General features: G+C 38.0%; 1 protein-coding gene across 3 annotated transcripts in view; it reads right to left on the bottom strand.

Annotated features, from left to right (window-relative positions):
* The window catches only part of GLRB (glycine receptor beta), a 52,527-nt gene extending 29,124 nt beyond the window's left edge, over positions 1–23,403 (bottom strand). For 2 of the 3 annotated variants that reach the window (XM_074905667.1, XM_074905668.1), the window contains exons 1-5: positions 23,314–23,403; positions 21,712–21,846; positions 11,298–11,404; positions 8,706–8,773; positions 1,845–2,074 (exon numbers count right to left, since the gene is read on the bottom strand). In XM_074905667.1, the coding sequence (XP_074761768.1) occupies positions 1,845–2,074; positions 8,706–8,773; positions 11,298–11,404; positions 21,712–21,846; positions 23,314–23,345 (572 nt within the window). In that variant the 5' untranslated portion in view covers positions 23,346–23,403. Of the gene's footprint in view, positions 1–1,844; positions 2,075–8,705; positions 8,774–11,297; positions 11,405–21,711; positions 21,849–23,313 lie in introns of those variants that run through there. The other variant, XM_074905669.1, reaches the window with a different exon arrangement.
* Positions 23,404–26,699: the final 3,296 nt, after the last annotated feature.

The following is a 26,699-nucleotide window of genomic DNA, read 5'->3' as shown; positions in this document are numbered from 1 at the left end:
TCTATTCTCACAGTTGTCTCTTAGCTTTACTATCCTGAATATTTTGGCATCATCAGAAGCACCTGCCAATTCACCGTTTTCCAGATGATTTATGTTGAACAGAACAGGACTCAGAAGACATTTTTCTGTGGTACTCTACTGCTTACTTCCCCTCATGTGAGCACTACCTGTTTATTCAAACATTCAGTTTCTTAATTCTTAAGTATTTATGCAGGCAAGAGCTTTCTCTTGCACTTATTTTGTCATTCATGTATTTTGACAACTGGAGATTCATTCATATGTGATAATATCTCCATAAACCAAAAATACAAGGCATAGCAATTACTTATTTTTAAAAATTAAAATCTTAGTAGCATGTCACCAAATCACAGTGCCTTAAAAAATTCACCTTACCTGCATACATATAATCTATGAATATAGTGTGTTATTAAAATCAACACAATAATTTTAGAAGATGACATTAATTTCAAACTTTACTAAATTTGGGTTTGCTATTTGGAAGTTTTCAGAGTAGAATTTTTCCATCAGAAATATTTCAATTAGTATTCACTCAATATTCACTATTTCCTAACCTAACCTACTGATTGAAATAAGCTCATTTATGAATAGCTGCAACCTGGAAAAATATTTAAAAAAAGTTCAAATGTTTCATTTAACATTCGCTGTTTCAAATCTAAAGTTTCTTTTATAGCTGAAAGTGATTTTCTATTTTGCAATATTAATTTCTACAGACTTCAAAACCTGCTAAGGAAACAACTGAAATCAGAACCAGAACCTTTAGAGTGAGCCAAATGAAATGCTTTGATTGCCCATACATTTTCTTTTCTGATCTTTGTCAGCAAACTTCCTGAGATTGAGTTTTCTCATCCTGATTTGGAATGGGAAAAAAAAAAAAATAAAAAAAAATCGAGATTCTCCCATCTTCTTTCTTTTTTCTAATCACTTCTACTCCAGGAAGAATATGGTCATGTGACCATAACTTCAGAAGTGGTTCCCTCTTGGTAAAGTTTCAGTATATTTGCCTAACCATTTTTTCCGCTGTCATCAGGGCAATATGTTGCAGTCCACACCAAAAGAAAATTCACTCACTGTTAGGAAATTGAGCCTAATATCTACAAATCATTGTGTCTATAAACTCTTCAGATCTGTAATTCACTATGAGATCCTTTTTGATCAACCAATTTGCTATTTTCTGTGGATGATTATTTTTATGACATGGTGTATAACTTTGATAAATCAAGTCAAACCACAAAAAAGTATGTGTCAACTGCAATGAACTTCAACAATATTTTTGGGTCTTCTGAAAAAAATCGTATATAGTAAGGCACAGAACTTCATCAGGGTTACGTCCCAGTACTTTTACAAAACATTTATATTGACAAACTTTGTAATTTCTGCTTTTCCCTGTATCATTAGTAAGTAATTATAATTTTCTTTAGTCGATGTAGAAATTCAAGTGGTGTGCAAATTATATTGTTTTGCTGAAGGCTTTAAGTCAAATATCTTATCCATTTCATTACGCTTCTGGGAATCTAAGCAATTATCAAAAGGGTTTAAATTTTGTTCCCAATAATACTGGTTTACTTGATGTGTTAGCTTAACACGACATGCAAACATACATACACTTCACATTTCTAGTACCTGCTGTGCTATCAAGTGACATGCTTTAAAACACCTTAATCTGATTTCTCTACACACATTTAATTTATTACAGTATTGTTTACAAACTTTCATATAAATTTGAATATTAATCATAAACTGTATTATGTAACTAATTCTAACACAACATATACATCTCATATCAGGTTATTAAAAAAAAGAGTAGAAATACATCAATACAATACCTCATGCTGACTAGGACATCTCCATCCCGAAATATAAAAAGAAGAATATTTTCTTGTGTGACGTCATGGAAGTTAGCATTTTTTTCATTTGCAAAGAATAAGTCCGGCTTCCAAAGACATTTAAACATAGTTGGGTCCACTGTCAGCGTATCTGAACCTCTCCAATCATTGGGCAGTTTGAGTCTGGGGTCATTCCACTTCTGTCTTAGAAATATGTTGACTCTGTAATCCTGATGGGAAGAATACATACATATTAGACTAGAAAAAATCTAGCCAAAAACCCATGGAGAAGGAAAAACATTCTATCATACTCCGGAGAAACAATTTATGCCCTGATTTTTCAATCACAAAGATAGTAATCACTATTCAAATGACATTAATAAGTGTTAAGTTTAACAGACTTTATCACAAATAGGTAGATTATGTCTCATGTTTTGAATATAGTTACCTTCTTTGAAAAAAGGACCAAATTGCCTCCCCCCCCAAGTATAATTTTTTCATCCCCTCAATAGTATCCCCGTGTTACCTAGGGATAGAGAAAAGCATGCAGCAGGGCAGAGGGAGGCCATAGCTTGACTACACTAAATTGCTGCAGGCAGCAGGCACGATATCACTTCTATCAGGATATCCAGCTTATTCTCCATTTGGTTAAGTGGCACACTGATGGCAAAATATCACACTATAAATGCAGAAAACAGACCAGGTAGAAAATAGATTTTACACTACCACCCAGAACACAGCCTCAGACCTTGTAACAGTGATTTGGGACTATTTTGGTAACTGAGGAAAACTGATACCAGCTTGTAACACAAGTATTGTGGTAGCATGTATGAAAGCAGAAACAGAACAGGTCTCAAAGAGACAAAATCAAGGCTTTACAAAGAGGAAACTTCCTTCTGGATTCAGCAGGACTCCTGCTCAAGCATGTACAGTAGTAGAGCCATGCTCAATGTGAACCTCATTTTGCCTTCAGGAACTGGAGCATGCGTCTCAGGGCAAAATGATACCCACAGGCATTCTGTCCTTAGTGAAAGCTGTGTGCATCCAAAGGAAAAATCTTACCCAGTATGTCAGTTATAATTTTTCAGTTTTACCTCTAAGTCTTTTTGCTTTTTACAATTACATTTAAGCCAGTCCCTCTTTCTTACGTATATGTAAACTAGGCAGATCACATACAGAAAAAGAATAGAGGTATTGTTGAAATAAAATTTTACCACAAATAAACCAAAATTCCATATGTAAAATAACTTCTATCTCCAGTCTTCCTAGTTGTCTTCTATGGTGTGTTGCTTTTCCGTAAATGTCTGTTAGGTATAAAGCATCTTGATTTAAGGGCTGTGTCTTTTGAAGCAGTGAAAACATTGCCACTTCTTTAAAATTATAACAAAATGCTAGAAATCCATGAGTGAAGGTTCTCAACATATTTTTGGTTTGTCAATGTATTCTGCATAATAAAATAATTTTATAAAGTTTTTTATCTTACATGTTAATGCTCTCTTACACATTTTTCTGTTGACACAATTTGAATTCTCTTGTCGTACTTACTACAGTGTACACATTTACAGTCCAAAGCAAGTGCCATGTTGAGACAGTCATGCTAACTCCAACAGGAAGGAGTTCACCTGGCTAAGAACTCATGCAGAATAATTTACCCTGTTGAATTACCCTGTTAATTAGAATAAGGTACCCACTTTCCCATGTCTAATCCACCTGTCAGATCATTACAGCACTGTAAGGAAAAGCAAAGCATCAAAACTAACTAGAAAGAACTGAGGCAGTATTTATTAATATGCAATAGTTCTGAGAGATAATTTACTTGTTGGCAGTCTGGTTTTGAAAAAATACATGCAGTCTGACTTATTTATACAAAGACCTATATTATCTTGTCAAAGTATAAAATAATAGCTAATATGGAGTGATTATGTAATGGAAGACTCTCACAGAGAAGCTTTAGAGCAGGAAGAAATTCAGATCATTATCTCAGTGTGCTGGCTTTGTGTGCCACAACAGCCAGAAAGCATCTTTTCAATTATATGTTTATAATTGAATTTTTACTTTACTTGTTTCTTGCTGAAGTTCCCATTCCATATGCACTTCTTGTCTCAGTAAAAACAATTGATTTACACCATATGAGACAAATACTGTATATCATTCATGCCCACGAGCATTACACTACTCATTACACCAAAATTAATTTCCCCACAAACTAGTGCATTACCCAAATTTTAACAAAATACGATGCCTTCTCCAAGCCATAGGCAAATGATAAACAGTGTCCAACACTTGCCTTCAGCTTACCCAGTCAGAAGATGTTTATATCAGTGAAAAGCAGAATGTACTGGCAAAATAAGAATTGGAAGTAAGATCAGGTGGATGTTATTTTACTTACTTCCTTGCTCTATTACAAATTAATTTAAATATACCAAACAGTGGTATGTTGTGACATTTAAATGTGTTCCTATTTAAGTCAATGGAAGAAAAAGCTCATTAAACTAAAATAGGTAGGTTCAGACCTACCCAAATGTCTAGAAACTTTTGTCAGGGGTACTTGAAGAGGAAGGCCACCACATACTTGAGGCAATATAGAAAATGTGGAAGGAAGCAAAGAGATGTCAGGATACAAAACAGTGGCTAGCCAGATAATGATGTGCAGAAGAGCTCCTCAGGAGAATATGAACTATTAGAGCATCTGGCAGCAGTATAGACTATGATCTGGTATAAATCTATTTTGAAAGAAGTCTACAACCAGTCCTCTCAAGTTTGGGCAATGAATTTTAAGATTTGGTATGTGCACTTCAATTAGGTTCAATAGGGGCTGGAGAATTGGTCTGCATGAAGTAAATGGTCTTCCTCCTATACATTTTACAAATGTTCTTTGAATATTGCAGGAGGAGAGTCAAACAGCAATTTAAAAGAAACCAGTGGCAGGGGGTGGTTCATCAGCTTTGAAGCTAGGAGGACCTTGCAGGTAAAAAGAACCACAGAAGTATACTACAGGGCTTTGTTTTCCCATGAAACTCCAACAGAAGGCAAGTTGTTTTCAGGGAGTTTGAAAGAGGAGGCATTCTAGGACATATTTCAAATGCAACCTACTAAACAGAAAAACTCAGGCCAGAAACCAGGCATAGCCAATACATCTCACTCTGAAAACTGGAGCACATAGAAGATCATAAAAGGCTTTTTCTGCAGGAACTGCACTCATGCAAAGAAAAGAAGCATAATAGCACTGTCTTTTAATAAAGTAGAAAATGGAATTTTTAAGATTAAGGAAAATGAATTTTCCTTTATATATGTATTAAAAAGACCTTTTTTCAAGGTTTTAAAATAAAGTAGAAGGAAGTGCTGTTTTATCATAGGAGTCAGTGAAGAAAGGTTACCTGGCAACTACAGATCTTGAATATAGATTCTGTAGACAGCAAGTCAGATCAACAGCACAGCTAAAATATTATAGCACTATGGGTATTTATACTGAAAAGAATCAATCCCTAGTGATCCTTAACTGGTCATCCAGACTGTAACAGTTTTTAAATGTGACATAATCACCATGTTATCCCACAAATCTGCAGTCTAAAAAAATATCTGCAAAATCAGAAGCAAAGTTCACATGGGGATCCTAGACAAGTAGTCTAATCAGCTAGAAGGAAACAAGTTACAGGATTCAAGATAAAGGGAACTTCCTGGAAGGTAGCAGCTCTGGATAAGCTCTTCTCTGTCACCTGTTCAAATTATTATTCTCTCAGTAGTTAACTCATTTTTTGTTTAGTTTTTCCAGGTAATTTTTTTGATCGGTATGTGAAAATGTCACAATTCTCTCAAGCATTCAACAACACAAGATGAACACTATCCTCTCTAGACACAGAGAGAACATTTGCCCTTCAGTTTCTTCACAAGGACTTGATTAAAGCAATAAAGGCTTCTGGGCATAGGATCCACACTCTGGGTCCTATCTTGCTTCAAATCAATATTACTTCAAATCTGTTGATGCTTTTCTATACCAAAATTCCCTTCTGTCTTAAACCATGTGAAGTCTACCTCAATGGGTAGACTTCACTTGGTTTTCTTTGTTGAGGATGAGTCAACTGCATAGCTAAGAATGAAATCATCACAGGACCAGAAGGACAGAAAGCGAAAAATAATTGAAAATAATTTTATGGGATTCCTAAAATATGTGAGGAACCATCAGAACCAGCCACCATGATGTCAAGGCAAGGGACACTGTGGGAGCCTGTTAGACATTCCAGACATTAAGCCCAGAATTGGCTATTTCAGAGGGTGCACCTTGTTGAAGATATTTTCTCCTGCATCTCTTTTAACATCCTGCTGAACAAAAGGAGATCAGCATGCCGAATGCCCTTTTCTCACCGGCACTCTACACATTTGTTGGGGCTTCTATCACCACCTCAGTTCCAATCACCTGGCACTCATGGTTATTTTTCCCCACCTTTCCATCACTCATGGCTAAAACAGGATGCTTTACATCCACATAAATTTTGCAAAAAACCTACTAATTCAGCTATTACAGCCAGAAGTGGCTACAGAGCCAAGAATCATCATGACCCTGCACCAACTGAAACACTTAGAAATATATTATTTCAAAAATTCTGGTATCAGTAATGATATCAAGTCTACCTTTAGACAACCAAGAAATCAATATTCCTCATAATTCACACCAATGCCTGAGACAGTAGAGACGCAGACAGCCACTCTCTTCTCCAACACTGAAGAACCTTTTTCAGCAGTTCTGTTACTGCCTGAAAATGTCTCTCCCTTCTGAATGCAAGAGGGCCCTCCAATCCTTCACAAACTTGGTGCCTCAGCTCCAGGAAACTCTCCTTGTGATTCTGTGTACAAGCTTTTTCCCAGTCTAAGGGACTTGCTTCTACTGTTTGGTTCACTACCCAGACCATCTGAAGGCAAGTATCAGCCTGTCCCCAAGACAGCAGTGGTTTCTGGATGTCCTCAGGACCCAGTGTCCACTACAGCAGGAAGAGTTTCCCGAGTGATATATGGAAGAACAGATCGACCATATCTTTTGTCAGTGCTTCCTGTGATACATTAAGGCAAACATGAAGTAATCCAAACTTCACATAAACATGCTTAGCTATCATGGTGATTGGCTGGATGTAGAAATCTAAATAAAAGCATAAATTAAAGTAAGAATGGTGTCTGAAGTACTGAATTACAGAGAATGACTTATCTTACAGAACATCCTAGTAACTTTGTGAGTGACCATATCAGGAATTCAGAGCCAGGCATACATATATTGTTGTAGAGAGCATACTTAATTTGGGAGAAGGAAGCACACCCCTTACATTCATCTTTTGTTACTATTTGGATCTGGGTGAACTGTAAAAAAACCTCTGTAAAAGTCACATTTTAAAGCACGCAATAAATATCAGAAACTTGAAAGGGCCATCTGGTCTAATATACCTGCCATCTTGGACACTTATCTCACTCCCTCTTTCCTGCTCCTCCTCTCTGACCCTCTTTAAACTTCAGTCCCCTTTTTGTTTTCAGAAATAAATCTCAGGGTATCTTCAGCATATTTACATTCTTTGTTTTAATATCACTTCCCACTAATGCCATTAGTTGACTTACTATCATTTGCAATCAAATCTAAATCTTTATTCACTCCTAGTTAAAGAAACAGAAATTTCTGGCCAAGCTGTTCAAAAGCCATTTCAGTCATCACATATGTTTAACTTTGAGTGGCTCTGCTATCCTACTGAAATGTCATTAGGGTATTGTGTAAGCTGGTTCTGAATTTTAAGTGGGTACTGCCACTGACAACAAAAGGTGGTTTATTATTTATTAGTCATATTATGGTTTATTCTTCATTATGGGCAATAATGCTGCTTTGGTCACAGTATTAAAAAAGCAGCCTGATTTTGGGAACTGCCTCAATGTTTTCCATGTAGCAGATCACCAATTACTTCTAATGAGCTCAGAACTCCCACTCTAAGTGCATATCCTTACTGTGGCTTCCCCTATACTGGCAAGACTCGGTGTACTCCCCTCCTTTTTACACAAAAGAAGAACCAGATTGGTCAGAACATCTTCAGCAATTAAATTAAACTTTTGACAATACTATTGACTGTATTTATTGGAAATACCATTGCAAAAAAGATCTTCAAGTCCCAAAGCAGTGGAAAAGGCTTTGCTGAAATTACTTCTCATTTTGAAATAGATTTTATTTGCTAAGGAAACAAAAAAAAAATCAAAATTGTAATGACGATTATTTGGTGCTGTTATTGACATGTTGAAATTTTCTGATTCAACTGGAAACATACTCTTAAAAACTTCACTCCTCAGTTTATCTCTCTCACATAGTAAATAAACATGAGTGAGAATATGATCATTGATGGTCTACTCCTTTATTTCTCCATTATTTACTGCTATCCTCAGATCTACATAAAATAGAGAACCCGTATGCCTCAGCCTTATGCATGTATGTTCTTTTTCTCACATATACAGCCCTAGTATTTTCTTTAGTAATACACCAAGAAACCTACACATTAACTCACAGGAAGATTACTTAATTCATACTACCAAATGTGTTCTTCCCCTGAACTTAATAACTTATGGAAATAATTGTATTTCTTACGTCTTAGAAACCATGGATTTCCTCTCATGTACATCAGATTCTGAAAGCTATAACAATCCATGGACAAATATAGAGTGAAATAGGTTAATAGGTTTATGGCCTAAAGCAACAGTCAGTCTATCACTAACCCCATTACCTCAATTCTCAGTGTCTACAATCATAACAATAATGTCTACTTTATAGTTTGTAATCCTCAGCCTGAAATTTAATAAGAAAATCTCCACATGTGCTATATATTAATTTCATTTCAGTCTTACCATAGTTGTCTCTTGAATTGACCCAAAGCTGTTAATGAAGATGTTGACTGCAACATCAACTGGAATTCCTTTAAAAAAAAAAAGATTTCTAGTGAACTGCACAATCCAGTAAAGGTACATTATCCTTCATTTAAAGATCCTTATATTGGTATCAAAATGTGAAATTTTTTAATAGGGTCATACGACTTTATCTTTTCCAGTTAGTATATACAAAGTTTTCAAAAGCTGTGGTTTAATCTATTTCCATTGAAAGCCAACAGAAATCACAAAAAATATTTTCAACCTAGTGATAAGAAAACAGAAAAAAAAAAAAATCCTTAGTCCAGAGTACTAAATTTAAAACATTTCACAAATCATAAATCTGAATAATTTCCAAATTCCATGATTTTCTGTTATCACAGAATGCACAATCCAGTATGACTTCTGCACACAGTGTAATGGATGGAGGCAATTCACACTTCCAGCGGTGGACACTTTTAACTTTTAATTTAAAGGTCATAATGATGATCTATCATCCCAAATTACCTGACTGATTTATGAAGAGATATTTATTTTAATGTAGGAGGATACTTCTTTGTGCAAGTCAAGTACACAACTGTAAAGTATGAATACAGGCAGATAAAATTCGTTACATGCAGCTTTCAGTTATCTAGCCTTGGTGTAGGAGAGGTGGAAAGCTGCTCCATTTCACAGTGGTTACCAATTTGCCACGAAAAATTTCTAGAAGCCAACAGCTGTGAAGATATTAAGATGGCCTGGAATTTTTGCTCTTTTACACAGCCAGGATTCCTGTAGTTGAAGAGGGATGGTGTGACAGCTGCTACATCTGCCCTCTGTCACCCTGTGGGAACTGATTGGCAGTCATTTAATCTGGTGTTTACGGAGAGTTATCACGAAGCATGGAGAAGTGGCCTGACAGTTGTGAGAACTAATTATGGTCCACGAGTTTTATTTAGCACCTCTGTGTTGAGAGTGTCAGTATGTACACTAGATGCATGAATCTGATCTCATGTACACTGTTACAAGTACTTAATTCAGTGGGTTTCTTCCTGTTTTCAGCAACAAAAGAGATATTAAGAATATATGAAGACTATTTTGACAGAGTAAGCAAATGCTTCATCTAATAGTTTGCTTGTCTGTAAAAAATATTTCAGTGTACGTTTTAGACAACAATTCAAACTCATTCTCTTGGTTCACCAGAAAATCACTAAAATAAAATTCCACTTTTTTAATTAAACCAGTTTGTGGGTTTTTTTAAATCAGACCAATTAAGTGTGATGTTTTTGGTTATACAATAAGCATAATACTCTATTTAATGTCTGATGAATATGATAGAGCACCCACCACACTCCTAGTAGCCAGATCTCTTCCAGATTTGAATAGCAAGTGCCATCCAAGAAAATCACTCATGTGCGAGGAACATTTTAACACAGGCAAACCACTTGTCAGAATATGTTCTTTTTCTTCCACCTCCCCGTGAGCTAACATTACATATCCTCCCTTTTCCTTCCATCTTGATTTTTACCAGACTGCTAGCAGCGTTATCAAAAATATAAAGAAATCTGCAACAAGCTTAGTGATTACAACCTGATCATGCTGAAGAACAGGTACAGCAGAGGCTGGATGTTTATTCTTTGTGACAAAGCTCAAACATATGAATGCTGAAAACATATAACTGTGATTCTACAGAGAATAAGAAAGAAGCAGGACATTTGCTGAGAACTGATCTTAGTACATTTATAAAACTTAGTTAAACAGAACATCTGAAAATGGACTCTTCAAAAGCACAATAAATATAATTTCCAAATTTCTCATACTATTGATATGCATATTAAAATATCTCTCAATGTAGATATAATTAAATGTAAGTTTTAAAATGAAAGAACAGATTTATGTAAACTGCACGAGTGTCTGTAATGTTAAAGTCTATGTCTTTTTTCCATCAGGGAAATAATCTTGGTAAGTGTAATTTACAGCTGTATAAATTACTAGAGGTTTTCTGTATATGTAAGGCAATCATATTTGCCTACATGGAAGATTCCTAGAGCATCTGACTACCAGGGAGACATTTTAAAGTCAGAGAAGGTGTTCAAATTCATTACCTATTTGATATCCTGGTGTGTAAACTGTATTAGTAACATATCTTTAAAGGATTTAATAACTGCATAGTTTCCAAATAGTGATACTGCTGATCCCAAATTTTATAAAGTCATCTTAAAGGATGTCTTAGAGAATTTTGACGCTTTAAAATACTGTAAAGCAGAGATACTACTAAAATCTAACTAAATTTTAGGAATAAAAATACATTTTAAAAACTTATTCTACAAAATCTAGTTCTACTTTTAAAAATATTTTATAAAATACTACTACTAATAAAGTATCACATATTATTATGATAATCCTGCCATATTTCTTTTCAGCTCAAAAAGGTAAATATCTTCTGCAGTCTCACACTATCTAGGGAAATTCCCATTTAAAAACCACAAAAATATATTTAGGTTGTGAATATTATCTCTATATGAATTTCTGTGTGTGAAAAGAACAGAAGTTAAATTCCAAAGATTAAAAGAAAGGCTGAAATATCTGACAAACCTTTGAAATTAGGCCTTATCCTGGGATCATAACTGAGCAATAACCTATTCAAGATATTGCTGGTAGAATTAACAGGTACTCTTGCAAGGTCTTCAGCTGATTGCTGGCTGTAAAAAAAAGGTGCATTAGTTATCATTAAGGCAGAAAAAACTGTGTGCTTAAACTTAAGCAATTTTAAAGTCATTCCATAACTGACATTTCATAAGCAAAATACATTCAGTACACACTCTTCCTTTCCTTGTGATGCTTCAGGATTTTTCAAGAAACCATACAAACGCAAATGCTCTCCTATATACTCTTAATTGTGTAAATAAACTGTGATTCGCTAATTGTTCCTTTCCGTCCTAATGTAAATATCCAGAGGGAAATGATTTCTTCATCAGTAGAAAGCAGCCACCCGAACTATTTTTAGTGACTGTCAGATTAGGAACATAAGTAAACTGACAACCACTTTGCAGGTGCCAAACCATGCAGAGGCTTTTGGCAGTCTCCTGCTCTTGCATGCCAGCACCAGCTATTCCACAGAGCTGGAGCCATTGCAGAATCTCATTGTCAAGTGCTAATGAAAGCTTTGTCACAGAAAATGAGGCCTTGGACTCTCCTTTGGTTTTGCAGGAGGAGCTTAAACATCTCCATTTACCTTGCTGTTATTATGCTGAGTGTTAAATTAAAATCATCGCTAAAGAAGAACCTGTGAAAGGTAAATGTAGCTACACGAGTAACATGGAATTGAGTGTAATAAAAAGCAGTAAGTGTGCATCAGTCCTCACCCCATGTACATTAAGCACCTAGAAGGCTGATAATGTCATGTAAATGAATTTGTATATTGTCTGTAGGACCTGCTCGGTGATGTTTTGCAGTTTTGAATCCTTTCTTGTAATCACTTTTCCATCCATTTTATGATGACTGTTGACTTTCTGTCATTATAATTTAGTAACCAAGATGCCATGTATCATAAAAACAAGTCAAACACCCTACACAGGCACAAGTCATACGCATCAACACTATTACCTCTAAATGTTTTCCATAATCAGTATCAGCTGCTGTTGCCTTCTTTACCCAGTTTAATTTCTATTATTCATTATTCTTTCCCATATCAATGTCAGTTTGACAGATCTATGAGTTATTCTTTATAACATCTCAATTCACTGCTAGTTTTCTTCTCATCCTTCAGTTTCCTTCACATCCTCTCTGCATTATTCAAATATTTACTGAGGAAAATATTAACTCTCCAAAAGACTTGGCCAGTTTTAACAAAAAGGGTTGTATGAATATATCAGACCTCTTGATTTTAAGATGTCCAGTCACAGTATCTCCTGTTCAGCATATTCCTTATTGACTACTGGGAAACTAATTAATTAATGTCACCATTGCATGATACCACTCTTTGACTGAAAAATGGAGATGAGACCAGACCCTAGCCCTTGCAGAGCTTTTATGAATAACCTCACCTTTAAAATCAACTCTTTTAACTCAAACCCTAAGGGAAATAACAGGATCAACTGAACAAGATCTGCTGACTTGGCAGCATTTACTATGCCTTCACAATGAGATTTAATCTCCTCAGTTAACATTCTACAGCTAAAAAGTTTATAAATAAAACTATGAAGGAGTTCCCAATTATCAAAAAACATGTCAACCATTTATGATAACATAACTGCATTTTATTCTATCATAGTCTCCTTGATACCCTTTGAGCATTTTTTACTTAAGAAGCAAAATAATCAGATTTCTAATTTCCCTGTTGTATTTAGGATATTTCTGAAATCTAAACCTGCATATCTAACTATTTGCTTGTATTTGCTTGACACTATACATGAGGGAGAAAAGTATGTCTAAACTCAGCTATGAGAGCAAATAACCACTCAGCTCCTTGAAATTTCAGACAATTTGCCAGTCATTAGCAGGATTAGTAAGAATTCTGAAGGCTACCCAAAGATGTAGCTACCAAAAAGTGCGTATCCATGAGTATAGCTTAAACTATAACATGCAGGACAAAAATAACCTGTGGAGCAGCATTACGTGGCTTCAGTACATAATTCCTCACCCATCTCTTGCAAATGCACTAAAGCCTCTGTGACATTTAATGACCACATAGGTGAACTACTTGTTCTATGAGAACTTTTCCAGGGATAAATAGTCCACTAAAAAAACAAGGAATTTTTTAGTTTTAGTAACATATGTTAACTTCCATTAGTATGTCCTTATTCTGTGTACAATAAACCTCTGCTAATTTAATATTAGAATGATAAAATAGCAATAGTTATAAATAACTAAAAAAACCCCCATAATCCCTTTGAATAATTGATAATATCACCTTCAAACAATTCTCTCAGGGTTGTGTTTATAGGTTTTTATAGTTGACTTTGATTGGATCATTATTCAAAAGAACTCATTTATTTCCTGAATTGGTCAGGCAGTTGAACTAGATGATCATTGAAGGTCCAACTGACCTATTATATCGTATTCTATTCTATTCTATTCTATTCTATTCTATTCTATTCTATTCCATTCCATTCCATTCCATTCCATTCCATTCCATTCCATTCCATTCCTGTAATTTTGACATTTGTGCTCAGTTTTCAGTGATTACCTTTACCAATGAACAGGTTGCTACAGAAATATCATAAACCAGCTTTGTATGGGGGTTTTTTGCAGTTACTACTAATTGGACAATAGGAAAACATAATGTTAAGATTATTTTCCATTTTGTAGCAGGAACAAGACAGAAAAGAATGTTCATTTAACTATTAAAAAGGCATATTAAAAAGGCAGGCAAACTGTACACTGTTCTGTATCTGAAACAAAAATGTTCATGGCATTGTTTCCTTACAAGTTGCACATCTTAACATCTAAAACATCTACTTTAGATGCCTACAGAAATTATATCTATAAAAGGAGGGTCTTCTTAACACAAGCAATAGGATTTCCTTCTAAATCATATATGCCCAATATTAAAGAAATATCAGAACAAAACCAAACAACAACTAATGAACAAACTTAAATCCTTTTTTCTTTTTTTTTATTTTCTGGATTATACAAAGAAGTTCATTAAATAGTGATGACAGTAATCTGAACCACATGGGATAACACAGACACATAAATTAAATACAGATGCTCATAAAATGCAATGAAAAAAAAGAGGAAAGAAGTCTGAGAAATCAAATGAGTGAGCATCAAACAGCAAAAGAAAGCCTAATAGAGCTGACAGGTTTATTTGTCTCTTCAAGTGAGAGGAATAATGTAGTAGTTTCTGAGATCTGAGTTGCACTAAAGTATGTTAATACAAGTATCTGTTGAGGCTTGTTCAAAGGTCATCCATGAACTAGGCAAAGAAGATTTATTCTACTGGGAAGACAGTAATGGGATGAAGAATGGGTGGCAGCACTGCTTTCTGACAAAGAATATCACAATCACATCTTACACGAGTTGTTGGGTAGCGTTTTGAACTCATACAAGTGTGATGCACACACATTTATCCTCATTTACATAAGAACCAAGTAAAATACAACAGCACTGTCTGAGTTGGGAAAAAAAGCACAGAGCGTCAGTAATTGCTATTTTTTAATTTGAATGAAGTGGTTGGAATAGCTACTGGAAAAAAAGTTCTGCTGAGTATCAGTTATATTTTCACTATGGTCTTTTACAGCATGCTGTCATTGAATTGCCATCATTGAATAGGACTCATGTGACTAAACTTCATCACAAGGACTGAATTTCCTTCAGAGACCCTTGCTGATCAAAATGCCTAAATTGCCCCAGCAAATCAATAAACCATATGTGTAGCTTTTGGTGAGGTAAGAGGTTATGCCATTTTCAGAGTGAAAGATGAGCAGAATGACTTACAAAACCGTGAATGGGAAGGGTTATGTGCTTGGAGAAACAGACTGGGACTATTCATGCTACTAAGATTTTTACCTAAAGCCACTACCACCCACCCCTGCTTAACTGGCCATTCTGGAATGAATTAATGATAGGCAAATGTGTAGACTCCATAAGAGAAAAAGAATTTGAGCTGAGATCTCCCTTCCTAAAAGAAGCTGTCTGATTCCCATATAACACTCACACCGGTTGAGAAGTTACTTACCAATTCTTATTCTGCCTACAGTTTTCACATTTGTGAAAAGCTGATAACTAGTCTAAGATTTCCCTTAGATTTCCACCAGTTGCTGCATTCATTGTAATTTTATACATTTATTTCAGCTTGCACTGAATGCATGCAGAGCTGCTGTAAAACATTAGAAAATGGAAATGCAGCAGCATTCTTCACAGTAATTGATGAGTCCTAAGTAAGATACGGTGAATACCAATGGGTAAGGCAACAGCAGTCTCACAGCTGCTAAAAAGGGAATTTAAAACCAAGTAATAGTTAAGCTGGAAATTGCCTTAACAAGAATTTTGCCTAAATAACAAATTTTTTTAAAAGCCCATAAAAACCCCAAAACCAAATTATGTTTTCTCTCTTTATGCAAAAAAAAAAAAAAGAAACAGTATTCTCAAAAGTGTTCTCCAAAGTGCTCTTAAAAGCCAGAAAGAAAACAAAGTACAGTTAGTTTTTCAGCCTGACATCTCTGTGGCATATGGCTGGCCACTCTCCAGTCTTTGGGAGGTTACTTCTTGTAGCACTGATGAATAAAAGTGTGACTCTAAATACTGTATTTCACAGGATATGCAGTAAGGTGTCCATCTCCTCTTCCACTGCAGCTGTACACATTTTATCGCTGCCTTTGAAGAACATAGTTAACATTTTAAATTGATGTCAACAGATAATTATTTTCATAATTCATTAACTAAAATCAAGAGGTGTAGAGAAGCATGGTAAAAAAAGCATATATTACACTTTGTTTAATATTTATATAGATTCCTTACATTTGTGTTAAGCAAATGTGTCACAAGACATTTTATCTCTCTTTGGGTTATCATGAAATTTAGTCTCTCAGTGCTCACCGAAGTTACAAGGAGTCTTTATCATGGGAAGTGCTACATGAATATAATTAGAGAAAGGAATTTAAACAATAATCTACAAAAGTGGGAAGGGAAAATTTTGCTGTTATTTAATCTACTGCCCTGATCCCAGTTCTTCAGATCCCATTATGCTGAAGTATCTCTCACTTTGGAAGAGAACATGAATATACTTTTAACTTAGGGCATGACAATCAGGAAAAAAAAAAATAATAAAAGCACGTCACAGGGAAGTATTCACACAGCATCTTACGCTGCAGTCCAGACAGTATGCAGCATACTTATTCTAGTGCTGGTGTTTGCTTAGAGCTCATAGCTTGTATACTGTAGCATCAAGTTTTGCCTTTGCATAGTCCAAGACTCCTGTCTAACAGATAAAATTCTATATCCTAACTCATACTGCTCAGTTATTTCCAACCAAATTTCCTATATAATGCTGAAACAACAGATTTTAGTACAGTGTATCTAGTCTATGTGATGGAAACTGACAATCATATAACATGGCTGTATATGTCTGAGAATGATAAAAATAAGTTTTGGGAAACACAGTATCTCACCATACATTGCAAGTACTGTTTCCCTGATATAAACAATCAGTATTCTGATTTGCAGGCATTTGATTTTCTGAGTGCTATAACTGAAAGAATAAAACCAGGTTAATAGAAATTAAAGAGATACTATATAATTCTTCTGAGTCATGTCTATGATCCCCAGTATGCTTAATAGCTACATTTTCAAACTGTACCTGGTGACATCTCCATTACAAGAGAGGATAATTACAATGCCTCCAATGCGAAGTAATATCACTCAAATTACATTAAAACTACGGAACTCAGAATAACTGTTTATGTGTCCTCACAATTGCAGTAGATAGCTGAACACCTAAAATTAGGTATGTAACTTCAGTGCCTAAATGTGGAGGTAATCCAGTGTGGTAAACAAAGAGAAAGTTTCCTTCATAGCAGAATTTGAAACAGAAACCCAGACTGGGCACCTTGAACTGTGAACTCTGAATTGTGCAGGTGAGATAATTCATCTTTCATCTCCTGTTTTAGGTTGACCAAAGAACACAGTCTCCTAATATGGTCAAGTAAACAACCTTCCTGAAGTTGGGTGGTGTGAATAGCTCAGTGTCACTTCTTCAGTTCTTGTCTATCAAAAACCTCTAAGTCCAGCTTTGGTTTCACACTCAACATTGCCAGTGTTGGACACCTCAAGGAGCTGTCACTTTACCACATGGTTGTAGTGTCTCATCACTACAGTGTTCAGAATGGAGTAAACGCTGCCCACTGAGAGGGAGAATTACTGAATGAGAACCAACTTACCATGCTTAATTACTGTTTTACAAGAGAACTTAGGTTTTGCTTATATAGTTTTATCTGTTACTCCCCAGCATGTTTATCCACTCTGAAAACAAATTCCCAAACCTCCTGGAATGTGGCCCTCTCTGTCCAGGATCACAGCTTTTCGTGAGAGTTACTTGCTACAGAATAATTAAAGCATTGGCCAACTGCTGTTACTATGGGGTAAAAGAATTTTTATAGGAACCAGTCCTGGGCTCTGCAAGGTACTTATTTTCAGAATGACTGTGAGATGTAACTGTCTCCACAAACAAATTCAGGCTTTTCTTTCAACTTCTTTCCATCTTCTCCCACAAACTGTATCACCCCTTCCATCAGTGCTATTTGACACTCTTACATTTCTATGCCTTCTGTAACACTGTCATAAGCAAACTTCCCTCTCCTTATAAGTTCATTTGTCTAGAGATATTGCAAGTAGTTTTGAGTAGAGACCCTCTGGGCTACTAAGGACTGTGGGGATAATAGCAGCAGCTCACACATCATAAAATAACTGAAGTATTTATTATGATGTAACAAAAGGAAAAACATTTTTCAGCAGTGATCTTAGAAAAAGTCACAGCTATGTGTCCAGCATGTATACCAGAAACCGATATTACGAGGAATTATGAAGAAGTTATTAAGAAGTAATACAGCTGATGGATAGTCTACAATCAACAAGGAGATTAAGCGACTAAATCCATCCGTAGCTATATCAAAATAATCTTCTGTATTCAGCATAGTGAATTCCAAAATATGCTTTGTAAACAGAAAACTATAATCCACAAAATTCTTAATCTATTTCTTGAAGAGGTGGACCTGGTTTAGGGGTTTTTTTTAGTATTTTCCATGGAGACAAAAGGCAACAGTTTTGTTAAAGCTTTATATTTTATGGTACTATGCATCCGTGGAAGCCAGCTTCTGAGATTTATGCTGCAGTACTTCCTATTATAGGATTTTAAGACTAATATATCAATTTCTTTGTTAATCAACAAACATTCAGGAATCAGACACAAGTATAATTACTCTATGTTTCATTTGGAAAGCCTGAGGTAAGAAGGAAAATGATCTAAATGTAAAACGTGAACTCTTACATCTGTTCTGAGCAAGCATTAAATCAAAACAAGAACCAAGTGATTAAGCATCAGCTTCATGAAACCCCTCGATAAAAAAGTCGGGAAAAATAGTTTCAGAACTAAATGAAAATAAGATGGCCAGTCAAGCCACTATCACACAATGCACTGAGTGGTACAGCGTTATGAATAATCACAAGTAAGAGGTTTTGCTCTAAGATACAAAATAGAATTTTCCTAATTAAAGGAAGCAAGTATCTGTTTATGAGACAATAATGAACTTTTTATGGGGTTTCTAATCAGCTTGTTTTCAGCTTATTCTAATAGTAGTTCATTTCATGCCAGAGGGGCACATTTGGCAAAAGGCTTGTATTCTGGAGACCCATAAAAGGAAAAGCTCAAGTATGCTTGGTTTCCATATGAGCAAATTCATGCTAAAGTGCCAAATCAGTCTTACAAACATCCATTTCTTAACATCAGACTAAGGAACTCAAGCAGTAACATCAGATTCAGCATAAATCTTTCCTGAAAAATTCTTTGCATACATTTGAATTCCATTATAAAGTTCGTACAGAGAAGACTGTTCCTTATGGAATTACCAGGATGTTTTTCTGTTCTCAGGGAGGCAAAATTTAGCTTTTCAACTGTTATAAGAAAACAAAAGGCAATATTTTTTTGCAATTAAGCTTTACATTTTATTGCACCAGTAACTTCTGCAAATTAAAGGCAGATTAAGATTTTAATTTATAAATGTATGTTTTCATTGGGAATCTCTACCATTCAATTTTATAAAAGTTTCAAGATCCTATTTATTTTCTTTAAAAAAGATACGATGCAGTCTTCTAAAATATTTCTTTTGTGCTTTACTAGCAAATTTTTCATTCAACCACTTCCTTTGAGGCTATTTTTGGTCAGCCCTTATGGTGTTACTTAATTCCCACTCCACTGCATTGTGTTTTGGTTTGTTTCTGAGGAAAGATTCTTTTTTTTTTTTTTTTTCTTTCCACTGGAAAAAAAATATTAAGAGTAGGCAGCCTTTTTTATAATGCAGAGTGTCACCAAGTCAAGAAGTTTTGTAAAGATTATTTTAAAAATGCCAATGATTGAAAGTTTGCCATCACTAGCCTGAGTTAGGAGAGCATTAGATAATTTCTCTACAAGACAGAAGTGACTTTCACTGCTCATTCACATAAGAGGTGTCCTAGATGTCAGCCACAAAAACAGCAGTCCTGCAACCTCGCTATTGAGTGGTTATCTCTCAAGCTGTGAACTTCAGCCAAGTAAGATATAGACAACTTGTTCATCATTCAGAAAATCCAACAGGGCATATTGCTACGGCAGTTAATTCTAGCTAGCAATACTGTGCATGTGATACGTCAGACAAATACTGGATTCAGCTAGCATTTTCACAGAAAGCTTCAACTGGCTGGAACATAAAAGTATCACTTTGAAAATTACAGCATTTATTCAATGCTTTTCAAGTATGTTGGTGATGAATTACATCATATTTAATGGTTGTAATGTCAACTGGTATGAAAAAGAACAGGGTACCAAGAAATACTGTTCTTAAGAGAAACAACAAAAAAATACAGCCGCTTATCAAGATAAAATGACATCAATGTTTGGAATTCTAATTAAGACCAAGTCAAGAATAGGGGGAAATGCTGGCTGCTTTGACAAGGCCATGGAATATCTGGATTCCGTTCCCAGCAGTGTAACTCACTTTCCAAGGACTTCCGTGCTGACGCCTGTCTTGGGGACTATCACATTTCTCTCCTTGCTACAAATCCTCATGGTAGCTCAGGCCAAAAGCTCCATTCAGAGCTCAGCTTAAGGATTCAAAGGGGATAAAATAGGTAGGGGTCATTTCAGATGAGTTATGATCACATTTGAGACTTGTATCTTAATGTATTCAAATCCAAAAATACATCTCATTTTCTAGGTTTGATATAAAAAAAAGAATAAAAACACTCACCGTATGTAGAAACTTTCTACAAATTTTGGATTGCAAAGAAACATCAGTGACAATATTTAAAAAGCGTGGGAACTTTTAAAAGTGTTATTCAAACATTGCTTCTGTCTGGTTATTCTACTGGTTTTTTTTCCTGTGGAAAAAGTCTATTAATGTTAAACAGCCAGTCTCATCTTCCAGTCTTCTTATTTTATGGTCAAAGAATAAATGTGTTTTAAATTTGTCTAAACAATTTTATCATTTCAGGCATAGTGCTTTTCTATGATTATTGGCAATGTATTGTATTCCATCAATCTTTTCCTCAGGTATTTACACCATAACACTAAAAAGATGAGCAAGGCTGGCCAAGAAAATGACAAAAAAGGCACTCACAAATAAAACTTTTGCATTGTCCTATGGATCCTCATCTGAAATGTGGTAGGTATTAGAAAGAGGAAGTATTTTTAACATCAAGTAATACAGGTCTCCTGAATACGTTCTCTATTCATCTGAGCAATCTCATATTTTAATTTCTGTATTTTCACAAAGAGATTACTCCATAAGGGCATGCTTTATAGCAACAGTCAATCCACCTCCATAAAAGTCACAGTACTGTAAATCATTGATGCAAGATGCTGCAGACCTAAGGTCTAGTCAACGTGCAGTAAGAATATGTGCAGGACAAGCCTTCTCTTACAGAACTAAGCTGACCAGAAACTGAATTTCAGTACAACAGTTCTGCACCCTCCTTGCTTTTCTGAGTACACCTGCAACAGCATAACACTATGGGACTACATTACTGTGTCCCCATAAATAGCAAGGCACTGGCTTGGAATCTGCCACAAAGAAAGAAACAATTTATTATGGCTTCGATTTTTCTTGTGATTAAAACACAGGACCTGCTACAGAAGAAACACATTCACTGATAGAACTTAGCTATGATGCTGGTCAAACCCTCTTCCTCCCATTCCCGCCCCAAAACACATTCTTTCAGCAGAACCTTCACCTTCTATTTCAATTGCCATGTAATTTCCACTGTTAAAAATACGGCAGCATTGCCGTCATACAAAAGCATAAAAGAAGGAACATACGATGGACATAGATATTGCTTCTTTTTCCCCTTTCCTTTCTTTGAAGACTTCTCTTTGGAACAGACCTCTTCAACCCATAAGGAGAATGAGATGAAAAAGAAAACAGCTAGTAAGAACTTCATCTTGAAGAGGAACCTTTGGTCACAGGCAAAAGAAAAGAAAGAGGTTTATGTTAGTAAGGCTAGATATGGCAAATGGGAACACATACGTTCAAAGAGTAAACAAATGTTTTGGGTTTTTTTTTTTTTAAAGTTTGATCTTAATTGCCTTGAGAGACAGCATCTGTTGATGTGTACCTCTGATATGGAACCAACTTTGACAATTTTCTGAGAGTCAAGAAGCTTCCCAGAGTGAAGGGACTGTCAGTGACGGACAGATTTAAGTGCAGGTTTGCTCCAGTGTGTTGAAGAAATAAAAGGCTGCCTAACTCAAAATCCTCAGAAAACTGGAAACAGAATTCCTCACCAAAAAGGTCATGTATCAACTGCATTAAATATGGTTAAATGAGACCAACCTGTCATCTAGCAAGAACTGCAAGTCCTCTATGACCCTGCACAGATCAGACAGCAATCATTTAGATGTTAGTTATAAGAAAGGGTTGCAAATTTCATTTTATGTACAGAATTTAAACAGAAATTACCATCTCGCAGGAAGTATTCTTGCTGTGGAGCCAGCACTGAAAGGGCCTGGCAAAGATGACTAAACACAGCCCTCAACACTGAGCTTTATTACATCGTGTTCTGTTTAATATTTTAACTTCTTGCGGGCGGAAGCGCGTACCCCAAAGGCCAGGAGCTGAGCCCGTGTTCAGGCAGAGACGGCCCCACCTGCCCCGGGGCACAGCCGCACGACACCCCAGGCATTTTCCATTTGTTCCCCATCCCTCGGATAATTCCCAGGCATTTCCTCGGGCCGGCGGGAACCTCGCACATGCCTCAGCACCAGCTGCATTTTCTACTTGTATTTTATTCAATTTTTGAAATTCTTTTTAAGGAGCAGTGGCCGCCCGTCTCTGCCTCCCCCCACCTCCGGGAGGCACCTGGAGGTTTCAGTCCTCCCCCTTCGGGAGCCGCTGCCCTCCCCGGCCGGGAGCGGTCACCAAGCTGCCCCGCCGCCCCCTTCCCCTCGCCGGCCCTCCTCGGCTCCCCGGCCCGGCCCGAGGCCTCGCCCCGGCCCCGGGGAGGGAGCGGCCTCGGCGCTGCCGGCGCCCCGGGGGAGGGCGGGCGGGCGGAGGGCCCGCGCGGGGCTCCCCTCAGGCGGGGCTCCCCTCAGGCGGGGCTCCCCTCAGGCGGGGCTCCCCTCAGGCCCCGCTCCCCTCAGGCCCCGCTCCCCTCAGGCCCCGCTCCCCGCCGCCCCCGCCGCTGGCCGAGGTGCTGACGGGGCCTCCCGGCGGAACGGCCTCCGCGGCCGGGCCCGGCCCCTCCGCGGCCCTTCCCGCCCCACCGAGGCGGGGGGACGGGCCCCCCCTCACGCAGCCCCGCCACCGCCACGGCCCGCGCCGCCGCTCACCGCCGGACGCCCCGCCCTCCCCCCCTCCCGTCGCGATAAGGCCGGTGGCGGCCAGGCGGCGGGCCACGTCGCGATGGCGGAGCGAGTCCCTACCTCCGACGGTGCCCTCCGCGGCCACTGAGCATGTGCGGGAGCCGCGGCGCGGCGCTCGCCCAGTGAGCATGTCCCGGCCGCCCGCCCGCACATGGGCACTGGGCGAGCGGCGTCGCCGGCGGCGGGAGGGCCGGGGGGGGGCGGCGGGAGGCTCCAACCGGTCAGCGGACCCCCGGCTTCCCCCGCCTCGGCCCTCCCGCCGCTGGAGACGGGGCAGCGACGGGAGGTGCGAATAAGTGGGGGGGGCAGAGCATCCTCCGGTCTCTGGCGTGTCGAAAAATGTCTTAAGAGTTGACAGGAACAAGGGAATATTAGCGGAGAGGGGCTGAGTAGGATGGGAAGAAGACGGGATGCAGTGCTGCATAAATTATATATATATATATGCACATATTTAGTCAATGGTTACCGTTGCTTCATTTAAAAAGTCGAACTTCCCCTGTGAAAAAGCAAGAAGGCTTGTTTTGGGGATAGACTCGTGGCCTTGTTACAAAAGGTGCTGGTTTTCCAGTCACAACTTATAAATAGAGACCTAATGGAATGGAAATCTCATACCTGAAATTCTTTCTGGAGGTCCGTGTATCTCATGCTTATAGAAATACAGGTACATGCTGAACTTCTTGCTTGTATCATCTGTTTGACCTCAGCTGTGGAAATGAACAGACATCATTATACAGCTGAGCAGTCCTAGGTTAGCAAATGCCCACCCTCCCATTATAGTTCAAAGGCCTCATCGCTCATATGCCTCACATTCTTTATAGGGACCCAGTCACTGAAAATCATGACAGTTTCCATATCTTTTTTTATCTTCCAGCCTTATTTCTTATCGCTCCTATCATCCACTGCCAGAGCTTCAGTCTGCAGTATGATGATCCACCTGGTCTAGTAGATCCCCCGCCCTATGGCCAGGGGGTTGGAACTAGATGATCTTTAAGGTCCCTTCCAACCCAAACCACTCCATGATTCTATGATTCATTCTACAAAAGAGCAGCATCACCTGAAGAATACTTTTTATTCTTCAGAATGGATCCAATGGTTAAGTCTAATACATCAATGGGCACTTTTGGCAATGTCCTGTAATCCTCATCATGCTTCTTTGTGAAGCTCTATTGGGGTTTGGACTATAATAAAATGGCAGATAAAAAGTGAAGAAAGTCACCTCTTTAGCAAATGAGAAATAAGTGGGCACATGACCTGGTGCATAATCCATGGCAGGCAGCAAGTAGTGTGTAGATTCCATAATACCCAAATGCCGAGTAGTCTCAGCTCCACCTTCTGAGCAACGTTTCTGTCCTAACTGAATTCTAGATGCAGTCTGAGGATAATTCCATGCCCTTCAGAATTTGCTGCCATATGGTATACATATACTGCTATATACATATGCATGTCTGTATGGATACATGCATACAGATGCAAAAATCTACTGCTATGGGTCATTTTAGGACCACAGGTATCTCAAGACACAGTTTTCCAGCTGAAACGCAGGAACTTGCAAATTAAACAAACTGAAGTTTTTTCCTGAAAAAAAAAAAAAAAAAGCCCAGAGGCTTCTGAAATGCTGGGGTTTCAACCCCAAGTCCCACATTAAGGTTGACATATGGGTGATTCCCACAGCCCTTCACAAAGGGGGGGGTGAGTTCACCTTTAGACTTCCCTCCAGGGTGGGGCCGGCCTGGCAGACAGAGCCATTGGGTGAATGAGCCCCAGGTGTCCCACATTCAGTAAACAAAGGTCAGGTGTCCCACTGAGGGATAAAAGCTGGGACGAGTGGGGAGTGTCTGTGAGGTGAGATCTCCATCGGGATAGGTTTCTATTTCCTAGCTTTTTTAGCTGCTCCTTTAAAAGCCCATTCATTTGTTCAATTAATCTTGCAGCCTGTGGATAGTATGGGATATGGAAGATCCATTGAATGTTATGCTGCTCTGCCTATTGCTGTACAAATTTATTTTGGAAATGGGACCCATTATCAGTTTGTATTTGTAAGGGGATGCCGTGGTATAGAATCACTATATCTATGGTAGAGGTAGTACTATGGTGCGTGGCTTTTCTGCAGGGATAAGCAATCAAGTATCCTGAATATGTGTCAACTGCAGTGCAGATGTATTTGCACCCTCAGTCCTGGGGTAAAGGGCCAATATAGTCCATCTGCCAGATTTGTCCTGGCAATTTCCCTCTTCCCAATTCTCCTTTTACAATATTTGGTACTGGGAACTTATGAGTATGCTGGCACACAGGGCATTGGACAATTGTTTTGATCATATCCAGTGACATAACTATTCCATGCTCTTGGGCCCACTTGTAAGTGGCCTTTTCCCCAAGATGCCCACATTTCTGGTGTGCCCATTTTGTCAGGCTTTCATGATCTCCTTCCTGAGGGAACTCCAGTCTGGCTTGGGAAATCTTTGTCTGGTTATCAGTGACAGAATTGTAAAGATGCTCAAGTGAATTTATATTACTATAAGCATCTACATGGAATACTGTCACCTTGGTTCTTTGAACCAATTCCCAAACATCTTTCCATATTGCCTTTCCCCAGACTGTTTCAGAATAAATTTTCCAATCTTTGGCTACCCATGTTGGCAGCCAAGTAGCCAATCCGTTTGCCACTGACCAAGAATCGGTGTATAGGTGACAGCTTCCCATGACACTCTCTCCATGAAGAAAAAAAGGTAAGCTTATTTTTTTAAAACCCTTCTAAACTTTATCTCAGGAACGGAAACCAACATGCTGTAGTTGTTCTAGAAAGACTGGCTTAAATGCGTTTGAGACCAGGTACCCACTGATAGCCATTTCCATTTTCCTACATTTTTGTTGTGATACTGGGGGATAGGGGCATGAAAAATAAGACAGCAATACGTTTAAGATGCGAGGACAGATGTGTCCCCTGTTTGTGTTGAGAAAGCCTTAACACAGTAGAACAGAACACACATCTACAGCTCAGCATAGCAGCAGAGGAACAAATACCTGTCAGCACCCTCAGCCTGAGCTGCTGCAGCCACAGCAGGCCCCGCTTTCTGCATGCTGTTCCCTGCAGCTGCTGAGCCTGGCTGCTCATTACCTCCTCTTGTACACAAAGCACCTAATTGCCTCATTCCAGCTGTCTGCAGATCCACTGCCATTTGAAAGTGTTTCCTGATGCAGCTATGGAGTTAAACACCTAAGGATAGATGAGTATTAGTGGTACCTCTATAGGACAATGCGTAAAATAGAAATTAATACCACCCACCCCTCAGGTTCACATTAAATAAGAGCACACGGCTAATATCTTTCTATAGCTAATAAAAGCATGACAAAGACAAGAAAAGGGAGCTTCTTCAGTAAGATATCTATGTAGTACCTTTAGGTGTCTTATACCTCACAAATAATATCAAGTATTACAAGACATATTT

This window comes from Athene noctua, chromosome 4 (genome assembly GCF_965140245.1).
Source record: "Athene noctua chromosome 4, bAthNoc1.hap1.1, whole genome shotgun sequence".
Taxonomy (NCBI): domain Eukaryota; kingdom Metazoa; phylum Chordata; class Aves; order Strigiformes; family Strigidae; genus Athene; species Athene noctua.
Note: the sequence above shows the minus strand (reverse complement) of the source record. Positions and strands in the feature narration are given on the sequence as shown.